We start from the raw sequence: 14,953 nt of genomic DNA on the forward strand, positions 1-14,953 counted from the left end.
TGGTGAATAATGCTTTTAATGTACTGTTGGATCCTATTGGCTAGTATTTTGGCGAGAATTTTTGCATCCATGTTCATCAGGGATATTGGTCTGTAATTCTCCTTTTTGATGGGGTCTTTGTCTGGTTTTGGGATCAAGGTAATGCTGGCCTCATAAAGTGAGTTTGGAAGTTTTCCTTCCATTTCTATTTTTTGGAACCATTTCAGAAGAATAGGTATTAATTCTTCTTGAAATGTTTGGTAGAATTCCCCTGGGAAGCCATCTGGCCCTGGGCTTTTGTTTTTTGGGAGATTTTCGATGACTGCTTCAATTTCCTTAGTGGTTATAGGTCTGTTCAGGTTTTCTATTTCTTCCTGGTTCAGTTTTGGTAGTTGATACATCTCTAGGAATGCAACCATTTCTTCCAGGTTATCTAATTTGCTGGCATAGAGTTGCTCATAATTTGTTCTTATAATTGTTTGTATTTCGTTGGTGTTGGTTGTGATCTCTCCTCTTTCATTCATGATTTTGTTGATTTGGGTCATTTCTCTTTTCTTTTTGATAAGTCTGGCCAGGGGTTTATCAATCTTGTTAATTCTTTCAAAGAACCAGCTGCTTGTTTCGTTGATCTGTTCTACTGTTCTTTTAGTTTCTATCATTAGCTAATGTCTTGATGTCTCAAGGCATGATACACTTTTCAAATAGGCTTCATTATTCCTAAGTGGATATAAATCTGTATGTTCAATCGTTTTCTTAATTCCTCCTCTATTTTGGGGGAAAGGGAGGCAATGTCTTATCAGATGGTCATTGTTTTTATGTAAAAACCTTGGCTGGCACAGAGCTCCTTGGAGAAGGAAGGGTATCAGTTACTTCCGCATGTTCGCTCAGGTTTGCATTAATCACATTATCTTTTATCTGTGGGTTTTTGCAGATTATATTTGTGAGGGTTCCTTGATCATAATTTAAAGATTAGTTTAATTAAAACTGGATAATATCATCCTGAAACCAATTAACTTGGCTGAAATACTTGTAATAAATTAAAGTGAATCAGAGAGGGAGGATCTCTCTGGCACCCATGGCATCCCTCACCCCAAGGGTGACACATTCCTTTGGCCCTCTGAAACATGTGGTATTTTACTTTCTACGCAATGTTGTGCAGTGTTACAATTCACTTCCCTGCGCACATACATACCAAGGCCAGGAGCGGTCTAGCTATGAGGTATTGGTCAAGGTTAATTTCTTTATTATTTTCATCGACTAAAAACATAAAAATTCACACCTGTTAGGATGGCCACTGTGGAAAAAAAAACAAAACAGAAAATAACAGGTGTTGGTGAGTGTGTGCAGAAATCATAACCCTTTGCACTGTTGGTGGGCATGTAAAATGGTGCAGCCGCTGTGGACAACAGTATGGTGGTCCCTCCATATATGAAAAATAGAATTAGCATATGATCCAGCAATCCTATTTCTGGGTATCCATCCAAAAGAACTGAAAGCGGGATCTCAAAGAGATATTAGCACACCCATGTTCATTGCAGCATTCTTCACCATAGCCAAAAGGTGGAAGTAACTCAGATGTCCATCAATGGATGAATGGATGAACAAGAGTGTGGCATACACTAGCAATGGAATATTATTTGGCCTTAAGAAGGAAGGAATTTCTGACATGCACTATAAACCTGGATGAACCTTGAAGACATGACGCTCTGTGAAATAAGCTGGTCACAAAAAGACAAATCTTGTGTGACTCCACACTTATATGTGGGACCTAAAGTAGTCCAATTCATAGAGACAGAAAGTAAGATGGTGGTCCCCAGGGGTGGGGGGCAGGGGGCAATGGGAAGTCGTTTTCAAGGGGTATTGAATTTCATTCTTGCAAGAGGACTTGAGCTCTGTTGCATAACCATATGAATATACTTAAAACTATTGAACTGTACACTTAAAAATGGTGGAGATGGTAAATTTTACATTTTCCACCACAATTTTTAAAAAACATAGAAATAGAAATCCTAATGTCTTCATCCTATATACCCTAGTGGGTCACCTTGCAAACCCCGCTATGGAAATGATTTTGGATCCTCAAGTTGGTGCTGATGTAGGAAGTATTGAAATGACCTCGGGGTTGGGGGTGTGGGGCCGCACACCTCTGGTTAGGGACTGGAAAGGAAAGGGTAGCCTCAAGAAGCCTGGGCTGCTCAGACCCCACACATTCCCAAGGAAGACCTGTCTTCAGGACTGGCCCTTGGCTGGCTCCTGGGAGAAGAGCTCTGAGCCCTTGGGATGTTCTCCCTGGTAAGAGTGGTTTTGTATCCCTGAGGCATTGGGTCACATCATATTAACTTGAACAGAGTTTCTGCTAACAGTGTGATTTGTCTCTGCTCTGGAGTCTGAGCAGCGCTGAGGTCAGCCAGGTGGGCACTGCCTGCCTATAGGACTGACCTTCAATAAAAACTGAGGCTCGGATGAGCTTCCTGGATTGAAAACACTGCACACTTGTTGTCACAGGTCACTGCTGGGAGAGTAACACGGATCCCCAGAACTCCCCTGGGAGACAATGCTCAGAAGCTCACGCCTGGTCTCTCCTGGTCTTTTCTCCATGCCCCTTTCCCTTTGCCGATTTTGATCTTGATTCTTTTCCTATAGTAAACTGTAACTGTGAGTGTAACAGCTTTTCGGAGTCCTTGTCAGGCGTGTTATGGGGCCTGAGGATGGTCTTGGGGACCACCTGCCACACAGGCTTCTCGGTGTCTCTGGGGTCCTGGTTCTTCCTTTAAAATCATTCCTCCTGGGACCCCTGGAGGGCGCAGTTGGTTAAAAATCTGCCTTCGGCTCACGTCATGGTCCCGGGGTCCTGGGCCCACATCAGGCTCCCTGCTCAGTGGGGAGCCTGATTCTGCCTCTGCCTCTGCCACGACCCCTGCTCGTGCTCTCTTGCTCTCTCTGTCAGATAAATAAATTTTTTAAAATCTTAAAAAAAGGGGTGCCTGGGTGGCTCAGTCATTAGGTGTCTGCCTTCGGCTCAGGTCATGGTCCCAGGGTCCTGCGATCGAGCCCCGCATCGGGCTCCCTGCTCCGCGGGAAGCCTGCTTCTCCCTCTCCCACTCCCCCTGCTTGTGTTCCCTCTCTCACTGTCTCTCTCTCTGTCAAATAAATAAAATAAAATCTAAAAAAAAAAAAAATCTTAAAAAAAAAAAAAAGAATCACTTCTCCTTTCTTTTTTCCTCCTAGCTTTTGGTCCAAGCAGGAAAGAAGATTTTCTCTGTTTTCATTCACTCATTCATTCATTCATTCACTTTTTCGGTATGTTTTTGAGCCCTTCCTTCCGCCAGCCTTTGTGCTGCCCTGCTTCTGCCATGAATGGGAAATGCCCACAGAGGGAAAATGTCCTCAGAGCAAGTAGAGGGTGGGCAGGAGAGACCAGGGCCAAGTTGGAGGACATGGTATATTGTAGGAGTTGAGAGAGGAGCCTTGGAGCCTGGTGGATGCAAGTTCAATTCCAGACGTGACTTGATCTTGGACGAGTGACTTAGGCTCTAGGAGCCTCAGATGCCTTATCTATAAAACTGAGACATTACTTCCGTCCTTGCATTGACTCTTCACAGTGATGCTGTCCCCCGAGGGGGTGTTTAATACAGGCAGGGTGTTTTCGGTGTTTTGGGAAACCCTACTGGCCATGTCCAGGGAGGTCAAGAGTTGAATATCCCCGAATGCACATTTTACTTTATCCCACACTCTATATACAGTGGTCTCAGAGTAATAATACTAACTCCATTTCCAACAATATCATTCCTGAAAAGTTGAAGATATTTTTGTTTTGTTTTTATCCTTAAATTGCTATGTTTCAAAACCACTCTTCCCTGTGTGATCATGTCACTAACTAGATACACTTTGAGCCTTATTAACTCAATTTGCTTTTAATTTCTATGGATTGCTTTTTTTGAAAATGTAATTTTGGGGGCGCCTGGGTGGCTCAGTCATTAAGCGTCTGCCTTCGGTTCAGGTCATGATCCCGGGGTCCTGGGATCGAGCCCCGCATGGGGCTCCCTGCTCAGCGGGAAGCCTGCTTCTCCCTCTGCCACTCCCCTGCTTGTGCTCCCGCTCCCGCTGTGTCTCTCTCTGTCAAATAAATAGATAAAATCCTTAAAAAAAAAAAGAAAAGAAAAGAAAAAGAAAATGTAATTTTGTTTTATTAGTATGCAAAATACCCTACATGTTTCCAAAGTTAAATCCACAAAACAAGCTTTACTCAGAGAAATCTAGTCTCTTCCCTTTGCCTCCATAGGAAATCAATTTTTAATTTTATGATTTATCCTTCCATCTTTTTATTATCATAAACAAATATGGAACATTTATTCAGTACCCCTCCATTCTTATTATATAATTTCTCCATCATTGTGCATATGTCTTTTCTTATATTTGCCAGCGTATCTTTGGGAGAGCTTCTTAGGAATTTGCTGGATTCTAGGCTATAAACATATGTCTCTTTGTCATGTATTGCTAAATTCCCCTCCAGTGGGATTGTACCATGTTGCATTCCCACTAGCAAAGCATGACAATGCCCATCAGCCTCCCAGCCTCCCAGAGTAGTTGTCACACTTTTGGATTTTTGCCAATCTGATCTTAGTGTAGTTTTAATTCGCTTTTCTCGTATGAACAAGTTGGAGCATAGTATCACATGGGTAAGAACCATTTGTACTCCTTTCTCTGTAAAGTGTCCTTTCACATCTTTGGTCCATTTTTCTATAGCGTTATTCACCATTTTTTTTTCTATTCATAGAAGCTCTTTATATATTAGGGATATTGCATTTTAACTTACAAGTTTCTCAGCTGCATTTGGCCCGTGATGACCGGACAGGACTGAATGGGGAAGAGAAAGGTCAGGAGCAAATCATCCCCTCTGTCCAGCCAAAGAATAGCAGTGGGGAGTTGGCCAGAAAGGAAGATCTGTAGAGACTGCCATTGGACTTGGCTGAATGCATCTCCAGTGGTTTTGTCCTAAGAATAATATCACACCCTCATGGTCTGTCAACCGTGCCCCTCAGCTCCTGGGGCGGCGGGGTGTGGGGGGGTCCCAGTCCCCATCCGGGAGCCTGGGCGGATTTAGGCTTCTGGGTACCCCCGCCCCCTCAGGCCTATGGAGGCCCCAGGCCTTCTCAGCAGCCAGGAGCCGAGGTTTACCCAGACCATCAACATGACTCATAACAGTAAAGTCAAGGGAGGGCTGTTCAGGCTGGAAGGGCGGCAGGTCCTGCTCTGATGCCCAGGGGGCAGCTGTGGGGGCCAGAGCCGGGAGGGGGGTACTTCTTCAGTCACATAGCCCTGGCAAGAGAGCCATGTTACAAAATGAATTGCTCTCCAAGTATCATTTGGCCTCCGGACTCTCTGAGGCTGCTCAGTGGGAACTTTGTCTCTGCAAGAGAATAGAAATGTACCCTCATTCCGTTCAGCTCACATGACTTTTTCCCAGTGAATGACAGAGCTGAACCCCAAGCAATCTCATCCCAGAAGAACATTCCTCTGGCACGTCTGCTTTCTACTTTGCTGGAAGCTCATGGTCAAAGGAACTTGGGTGTGTTATGTGGAGGCACAAGCAGGCTGCCTCGACTTCCCCTCGGCCTCTCTTCCTGGCTCGGGTACTGTGGTCCCACGACGATGCTATCCACAGATTTCCAGCAGGTGCCCCTCCACCTGGAACACTTTCCAGGGTGGCTTCTCCTTGTCACGCAGGTCTCGGCTGAAATGTCACCTACTCAGAGAGGGCTTCCGGCCCACGTCTGCGAGAGGAGCTCCCCAGGCACCACCCACTGTGTCGCCCTGGGTTCATGCTTGGTGGCCCTTTGCACTCACTGACATTGTCTTGCTTAGATTTGACTTCTTTCTGGTCTGTTTCCCGCCACAGAAGGTCAATACCACAGGGACTGAGGCTGAGGCTCTGGAAACAAGACCTGGCATGCAGGTGTGTCCCAGATGTTGTGGAACCAAGCAGGAAGTGACCGGCCTGTCCCCACAGTCCCCAGTGGTGGGGTTCTTCACTGGGATTACAGGATTATTCCAAACAAAACATGATAATAATTCTGCCTACTTAGGCTTCCAGAATTGTATCAAACCATGCTTCCAATCACCAAAATCTGAAGATTTGAGTGACAAAGTGCCTTGTGGGGAACACACTGAAGTGGGGACCAGGAGTCTTCGCCATCCAAATGAGCAAGGAGGGTGTTTCCATTTAATTTCAGTTTATTTTCCTAAATCGAATGTGGGAGATATTATGGCCCATGCGATCTATTGGTCATGATGAGTGACAAGCCATACCATTTGAGATCCACAACTGTAAAAAACTTGGAACAATTTTTCCAAATGTACAGAAGCAATCTATTATTATCGGGATTATTTTCAGTGTCTACAAAGTGACCAGTCAAGAAACTAAAAGGAATTGAGTTCATGATACCTCTCCACTCCTTTCATTGACCTTGATCCTTGACTCTTGATTTAAGAGTTCTGGTTTAATAGGATTTATATTAACAATGTGACACTAATCAACCTAGCAGAAGTTTCAAAAGTCCTCACCCCCGCCTGCCCCACCCCATGTTGGGGTGTGTATGAAGCACCACACTCACATTCCCTGCTGCTGGAAGGGGGAGTTGGTATCTCTTCTGAGGGGTAATACTGTTTCATGTGGTATAGTAGCTCTAGGATGGCCCCCACTATGGACTGAATGTTTTTGTCCCTCAAAATGCATATGTTGAAACCCTCATCCCCAATGTGATGGTATTTAGAGGTGGAGCCTTTGGGAGACAATCAGGTTTAGATGAGGTCATGAGGGTGGGGCCCCCAGGATGGGATTAGTGACCCTTAAAAAGGTATGATGAGACTAGCACTCTGTCTGCATGCATGAAAGAAAGTCTGTGTGAGGCCATAAACAGGAAGCGGGCCCCCACCCAAAACCCAACCTTGCTGGCACCCTGATCTCAGACTTTCAGCCTCCAGAACTGTGAGAAATAAATGTGTGTTGTTTACGCTCCCAGTCTATGGTATCCTATTATAGTAGCCCGAGCCGACTAAGACAGTTCCCAGTGAAGCGCACTTTCTAATATCCACACTCTAGTGTAATCTCCTCCCCCGCTGAGTCCGAGCTGGTCTGTGACTCATTTTAACCAAGAGAATTCAGCTGGGTCAGGGCCTGACCTACACCTTCAGCATCTGGCTACCCTATTGGGGAGGCCTCATGTGGGGGAGGACAGAGGCCTTGCTGTCCCAGGACCCCAGTCATGCCTCCATGATCCTGCCCCAGCCTCCATATTAACACAACCAATGAGAGACCCAAGCAAGATCAGCAGAAGAACTGCCCGGCTGAGCCGAGCCCTCCCACAGTGCTGGGAGAGATAACTAAGTGGTGGTTGTTTGACACCATCCCCCTGTTACGTGGGGATTTTAACAAAGCCTGCTCTTTTCCGTATCTGAAAGTTTTCTGGTGTTTTATGGCATCAAGATCTAGAAGTCATCTTCTCAGATGACAGCAGGAGAATCCAAAAGGGAACAGTGTCTGAGATGCTGGTTTACTGAAAGTGTCTCAGAATTTGAGGGATCCTAAAGAGAAGTCATATGGATAGACTTACAATAAAGGCTGTATTGTAAATCCAGGGCCATCAAAATGTGGATGTCTCCCCAGGAACAGGGGAAGATGTGGGGACAGTGGTGACTCCCAGGCTCTTCTGGAGGCAGGGTTCGGAGGATGGCAAGCCAGTTGAAAGAGGATCTTGCTAAGGGAAGCTCATGATTAAATGTAAATATTTGATGTATTTGAGCTGAACTAAGACTTTACAGGTTATTATTGTATTTGGTTGAATGCTCACAGCTGCTTTGCAAACCAAGACAGGGAGAAGAAAGGAGGACCTGGTCAACCTGGGCCACAGTCTTCCCACCTGTACAGTGGGAACAATAACCATACGGTATCCACCACAAAGCTTATTGGGACCCCAGAGAGGTCAAGCAAACTGGCAAAAAAGAGGGAGCAGTTCGAGTGTGGAACGAGGGCTGGAAGCCAGGCAGTGGTAAATGAACTTGAAAATTAATAGAAATCATTGTCTCTCTCTCCCTCCTTCCTTCTCTCTCTTTCTCTCTCTCTCTCTCTTTTTCCTTGATCAGTCTGGCTAGAGGTTTATCAATTTTATTGATTTTTTTTTTCTCAAAGAACCAGGTTTTGGTTTCTTTGATTTTCATTGTTAGGATTCTGTTCTCTGTTTCACTGATTTCTTCTTTGATCTTTTTATTTCCTTTCTTCTCCTTAGTTCAGGTTTAATTTGCTCTTCTTTTTCTAGTTTCTTACAATAGAAACTGAGTCATTGATTTGAGACCTTTCTTCTTTACTAGTATTGTTGTTCAGTGCTACAAATTTCCCCCTAAGTTCTGCATTAGCAGCACGCCACGAGTTTTAATATGCTGTTTTAATTTTCATTCATGTCCAAAGACTTTCTAATATAGCTTTTGACTTCTTCTTTGGGCCATGGCTTACTTAGAAGTGCATTTAGTTTCCAAATATTTTGGGATTTTCCAGATATCATTCTGTTGTTGATTTCTAATTTAAATCCACTGTGGCCAGGGAACATACTTTGTATGACTTGGGTCCTTTTGGATTTCTTCAGACTTGTTTTGTGGCCCAGGATATGGTCTATCTTGAACGTATGGTAAATGTTCTATATGTACTTGAAAGAGTGTGTATTCTGCAGATCTTTTGGAGTGTTCTATAAATGTCAATTAGAGCAAGTTGACTGATGGTTTGTTTGAGTCTTACGTACATTTGCTGATTTTCTGTCTGTGATCTATCGCTTATTGAGACAGGGGTACTAAAATCTTTAACTAAGGGTGCCTGGGTGGCTCAGCTGGTTGTCTGCCTTCTGCTCAGGTCATGATCCCGGGGTCCTGCTCTCCCTCTCCCTCTGCCTGACACTCCCCCTGCTTATGCACTCTCTCTCTCTGTCAAATAAATAAATAAAATCTTCAAAAAAATAAAATAAAATAAAATCTCTGACTAAAATTGTGGATTTTTGTATTTTCCTTATGCTTCTACTTGTTTTTGCTTCATATATTTTGGAAGTGCTGTCATTAGGGATGTAAATGTAAACTGTTATGTCTTCTGGATTAACTGACCTCGATTAATTGGTTGCTTATTCCATAACGGCTAAATGGCTCTCTAACTCCAAATTTGACCTCTTCGAACACAATTACCAAGACAGGTAAAGGACAAGAATAATTTTACAAGTGTCAAAAAAGAGGATGACCCCAGCAGCCTGAGGACTGATACCCGAAATGCATCTTGTGGCTCCCCAAACATTTCCCCACCCCTTGGGGACCCAGTGCCTGAAGTTTGACCACCATAGATCCTTTGGGTTCATTAGTCCCTGTCTGGATATTTTTGCAAATGCCTGCAGGATGGGAAACACGGGCTCAGGGTGTACGTGAGCACCGGGGCCAGGGGTGGGAGAACAGGGAGCATGCCAGAGAGGAAGGACCCTTACTGAGGCTGGTCAGGGGAGCGGCATAATCCTCCATGATTATAAACATCAGTGCAGTGGCCAGGACCTGACCAAGGGCTTCTCAAACTGCCTCTCAGCCTGCAAGCCCAAAAGAGCCCCCATGGGTTTTGCAATCCCGGGTGTACATCCCTGTTGTAATGCTGACATTACTTTTAATATTTATAATGTGCTGGGGCGCCTGGGTGGCTCAGTCAGTTAAGCGTCTGCCTTTGGCTCAGGTCATGATCGCGGAGTCCCAGTATCAAGCCCCACATCCCAAATTGGGTTCCCTGCTCAGCGGGGAGTCTGTTTCTTCTTCTGCCCCTCACCCCGCTCATGCTTGCTCGCTCTCTCTCTCAAATAAATAAAATCTTAAAAAAAGAAAAAAAGATTTGTAACGTGCTTCTAATGTGACTAGATGTGAGGGTGGAGAAGAGAAAAAGTAGGCCGAAGAGCTTTTTGTTAGTTTTCCTCCAGATTCTGTCCCTCCCCAGAATGAAAAGGCGCCTCAAATCTGACGCCGGGTGGCCCCGAGTAAGCAGCATGATTTCTAAGGTCATGCTTGTTTGCGTACTTTCCCCTGGTGCTGGACTGTGTGTGTTGCAGGATATAGTTCCATCATATTTATGGCAGCACAAATGCGCGTTAATCCCCTCAATGTTCTGGTCTAGACTCTACAAAGCAGGATAAACAGGCCAGAGTGCTTTCCATGCCGATAGAATGTGTAATCCAGAAACGACATGATGAATTTCATCAAACCTAAGCCTCAGAGACGGAACACCAAGCATTATCAGATGAACCACCAAGAAAGCAAAAGCTCTGCTCAACTATGGCAAAGCGTAAGATGCAACTGACTGGAAGGTTCATCTAATTTGAGGATGCCCAGGTGCTTTTTTTTTTTTTCCAGTGGCTTTTTGCATCAATAAAATATGATGGGTGAATGTGAAGGAGGACAGGAGAACATGCTCAGACTTATACATAAAAGTAGTGCAGTCATTTAAAAAGCACCTGCCTTAGTTTAACCCAGTCCAGCCAAGCACATGGTGGAAAATGAAATATGGAGCCATGCGTTTCCTTTGGAGGAGAGGGGTCTCAGTGATCGGGGATTGTAAGGGAGGTGGGAAAGGTTTCGAGAGAAGATGGACTTTCGAAAGGAAACATGCCGTAATCCAAAGTATAAAATAAATATCCAGGAGTCCGTACCGACGTAAAGAAATGATGAAATAAACACATACATAGGTGGGGGATGAAAGAGCCAAATCTTGCTTGCAGGTGCCTTCCAAATAATTTATGCAGATACTCTACCCTCAAGGGGGCGTCACTCCCTCCTCCCCAGTGGTGGGCTGGGCTTAGTCTATCCTTCCAGAGTATAATGCGGAAAGGGGGTGGGGGGGGAAGAACAACTTTACAGTGAGAAACCTGACAAGCCAGGTCATCAAGGTCAACATCAGTGGTGATGAGTCATATGGATGAGTCCTTGATATAATGGGAAGAGAATGGCACTTGACCTCTGGTGCTCTTCCTCCCCCAAATCCATAATCCTAGTCCAATCATGAGAAAAACATCTGACAGATCCTAATTGAAGGCAGAGTGTAATACCAGCCAGTACGCCTCAAAACTGTCAGAGCCGCAAAACCAGGAAAGGCTAAGAAACTGTAACAGACGAGAGGAGCCTAAGGAGACCTGAGGACTGAGTGTGATGTCGTAACCTGGATGGGATCCCGGAACAGGAAAAGGACACTAGGTAAAAACTAGGGAAAGCCGAATAAACTATGGACTTTAGTTAATAATATGTTAATGTTGGTTTATTCGTTGTGACAAAAGTACCATACCGATGTAAGATGTTAATAAGGGGGAAAGTAGGTGTGGGATATATGGAAACTCCCTGTACAATCGTCATAACTTTTCTGTACATCTCAATGTGGTTTTTATTTTATTTCTTTATTTTATTTTTTTAAGATTTTATGTATTTATTTGAGATAGAGAGCGAGAGAGAGAGAGAGAGAGAACGAGCAGGGGGTAGAGGGAAAGAGAGAAGCAGATTCTATGCTGACAGGGAGCCCCACATGAGGCTTGATCCTAGGACCTCAGGATCATGACCTGAACCGAAGGCAGATGCTTAACCGACTGAGCCACCCAGGCGCCCTATTTTTTTTTATTTTTTTAAGTCAGCTCCATGCCCAGAATGGAACCCACTGCGGGGCTTGAACTCACAACAACCCTGAGATCAGGACCTGAGCTGAGATCAAGTCAGATGCTTAACTGATGGATCCACCCAGGCTCCCCTCATCTCAATGTGTTTTTAAGTAAAAAGTTTATTTAAACAGACAGGAGAGAAGTTGGAGAGTCTGCCCTGCTTTGGCACTGGGAGAGAGTTGAAGACTCTGCATTTGCCAGGGGGCAGGGGGCAGGGGACCCACAGATAGGCCCTGGAAACGTGCTGCTGTCATTTTGAAAGATCTTACTCTGGATTCCTCAGGTTGTCCTCCTGTCAATGTGGGAATGGATTTAGGGTTTAGCGAGAACTAAACCTTTGACTCACTTGTCTGCAAATGGCAAGTTCTCCCCCAAGTAAGCAGACTAAACGCATTTCGCTGGATGTTTAATAAAAGCGCAGTGTTTATGTGGAGGGCTGTGAAACCATAGCAGACACTCTCATGAACATGGAAAACCCACCAGCGTGTGGGTTTTCTCTTTACTCATCTTTTTCCAGGGGCTTCTCTGCAACCCAGCTTCCTGTGCGGGGTCTCACTGCCATAGGAATAAGCCTTCTGCCCAGGCTCCAGGCTCCTTGCCATGTGCTCACATATGCCCACTATTCTGGTGACTTCTTGTTCCACTACAAAATGAGAATGAGGGTACAGTGCTGCTTCATGAGGTCCTGGGCCAGCACATGCAGGAACAAGGCTACTTCTCTTCCCACCAATAAAATGGGCTCACACTACAGTCATCAGACTGAAGAGAAGACATGTTAGAAATCATGAGGAAAGGGGCACCTGGGTGGCTCAGTCGGTTAAGCATCTGTCTTTGACTCAGGTCATGATCCCAGGGTCCTGGGATACAGCCCTGCATGGGGGGGGGGGCGGTCCTTGCTCGGCAGGGAGTTTGCTTCTCCCTCTCTCTCTGCCCTTCCCCTTCACTCTCTCTCTCTCAAATAAATAAATAAAATCTTAAAATAATAATAATAATAATCCACGAAGTAGTGGTCTAACAGATGAATCAAGAGAGGATACAGATGAATCAAAGAAATGATTTACTTTTACTCAGAAAGGCAAACAGTCCCCTGCTTGTCCCTGAGTGGGTGGCGCAGGACCCACCCTTCACTGTAAAGTGCCATTTGGCTGGTGCTTCTTGAGCTCTTCTGATGTGTTGCCCTTTATTCTTTATTATTATTATTTTCTAAAGCAACATGTAATAAAGGCACGACGCCACTTCATCTTTGGAGGAAAGAGAAATTATTCTGTATCAAGTTTATGAAATCTGGCAAGAACCTTGACCCTCTGGCCACCCAGGCTGGGTTTATCTTATATGCAGTTACATAATGTCTTGGCCCAACTCATGGTGTGATTTATAAAACTTTTGTTTTATTTGCTGCCTTTCCAGGCTCAGGCACTTGTAGAAGAGCTAAGGACATAATTTCTTTTGAAAGAATGTGAAGTGGTCCTGGCTCCAGAATTAAAGTGTCCAAAAACCAGGAGATAATGATGCAGCCCTTGCATTCATAAGTCACTAGATAAAACTTATGGGCAGGGAGGGAGGGGCATCCACAATGGGCCAGCTCGATGTTAAATACTCTGGCAGATGCTGTTGATAAATAGTATTAAGTCCCCCTTCTGGGAGCTTGGAGGAAATGCCTCTTTTCACTGTGGACTTCTAGCATTTATATTATTTTTCTATATTTCCTTCTTTTTAAAAACACTCTTCTCCCATTTAAGACCAGCTACAACAAGAAGCACCCGTCTGGCTCTGTTGGAGGAACGTGCGACTCTTGATCTCGGGGTCATGAGCTCAAGCCCCACGTGGGGTGTAGAGATTACTTGAATAAAAACATTTAAGAGCAACTACACCAAAAATGCATTCAAGTTGTTATTTGTTAATAGCTCACCTCTAAGAGAGGTGAGATGCTGTAAGTGTGCAATAAGACTTTCTTTTCCTCCCTGCGATTCCATAATGCCCACTTACGAGGCCTGCCATGGAGTAAGTGCGCATTAAACATTGCCCGTGATATTGACAAGGCTGACCTTGCTAGGAGAGAGCATGGGGATAGAAAAGAAAAGAACAGCATTGGGGCGCCTGGGTGGCTCAGTTGGTTGGGCGTCTGACTTCAGCTCAGGTCATGGTGCCTCTTCTCCTGGCTTGTGCTCTCTCACTCTCTCTCTCTCTCTCTCAAATAAATAAATAAAATCTTAAATAAGAAAAGAATAGCATTCATTCATGAATCTAGCCACTGAAACACATGCTTCAGGCTAGGCCCTCTGTGGGGATGCAGACATGTTGATAGAGGTCCCCACAGACAGTGTGGTGCTTATACTGACCTAGGGAGCTATGTGCCCTTTTGTGCATTATTTCACCCATCTGAGTTTCCATATCTGTATAATGGGTCAAACGTATGTACATGAACTAGGTTGGACCTTTGCCTTAATATGGCCGCTTAGATGATCAGCCCTGCAAAGGATGTTCCATTGGCAGTCTGCTGGCAACTTCGAGTGGATGCTACCAGCAAGGTTCCAAACCAGAATGAGAAAGTCTAACACTGAGTGGAGCCTGCAGACCTGTTAGTGGAGGCCACAGAATGACCCAGGGTGGCCCAGGAAGTGAGAATGGTCCTGTGGATTGACAGTGAAGAGAGCCTCTAAATTAATCACAAGTGACTCTGCCCTGGAGAAAAAAGCCAGAAAGAAGAGCAGAGCAAAACCAGAGACCCAGAGCAGGGACTGGAGGAGGAGGCCAGTGGGGGTGGCAGTGGGTGCCAGAAGCCGGGCTTGGGCTCGCTTCCTCATCAGCTATTAGGGAGGCTTCTGTTTTGGTCATCACCACTGCGGTACCTCCTGAGCTAGGAGACTGAGCAGCGGGTCGCCTTGTCCATGTCTCAGAGCTGGGAAGCGGGCGGCGATGAGCTCACAGCCGAGGGTCTGCCATGATGACATGGCCGTAGGGCTAAGGCATTTGGGTGTGTCTCCTCACTTTGCTCACCCGGGGGGTCATTGGGTAGTGTGGTTCTGGATGTTTCTTGAGTTCTAGGAAGTTTATAAAGCATTATTGTGCTGGAAGTGGTCCTCCTCCTCTGAACTAGATGCTGTTTCCCGCAGGGGTAAGAGTGGGATGAACCTGGACTTCACTCACCAGGACCATCTGAGACTGGAATCTAGATGGCATGTGTCCTTGGGCCAGATACTCAACCTCCCTGCACACCCATTTCCCCACCTGCACAATGGGAATAAATATCGATTTCTCTGGACTGCAGG

At 45.2% G+C, this 14,953-nt stretch overlaps 1 protein-coding gene across 1 annotated transcript in view; it reads right to left on the reverse strand.

The window, feature by feature from the left end:
• PGPEP1L (pyroglutamyl-peptidase I like) overlaps window positions 1–14,635 on the reverse strand; it is a 25,212-nt gene extending 10,577 nt beyond the window's left edge. The window contains exon 1 of the mRNA XM_021680438.1: window positions 14,534–14,635. Within this exon, the coding sequence (XP_021536113.1) occupies window positions 14,534–14,635 (102 nt within the window). The remainder of the gene's footprint in view (window positions 1–14,533) is intronic.
• Between the last annotated feature and the right edge of the window lie 318 nt (window positions 14,636–14,953).

This window comes from Neomonachus schauinslandi, chromosome 9, assembly GCF_002201575.2.
Source record: "Neomonachus schauinslandi chromosome 9, ASM220157v2, whole genome shotgun sequence".
Lineage (NCBI taxonomy): Eukaryota > Metazoa > Chordata > Mammalia > Carnivora > Phocidae > Neomonachus > Neomonachus schauinslandi.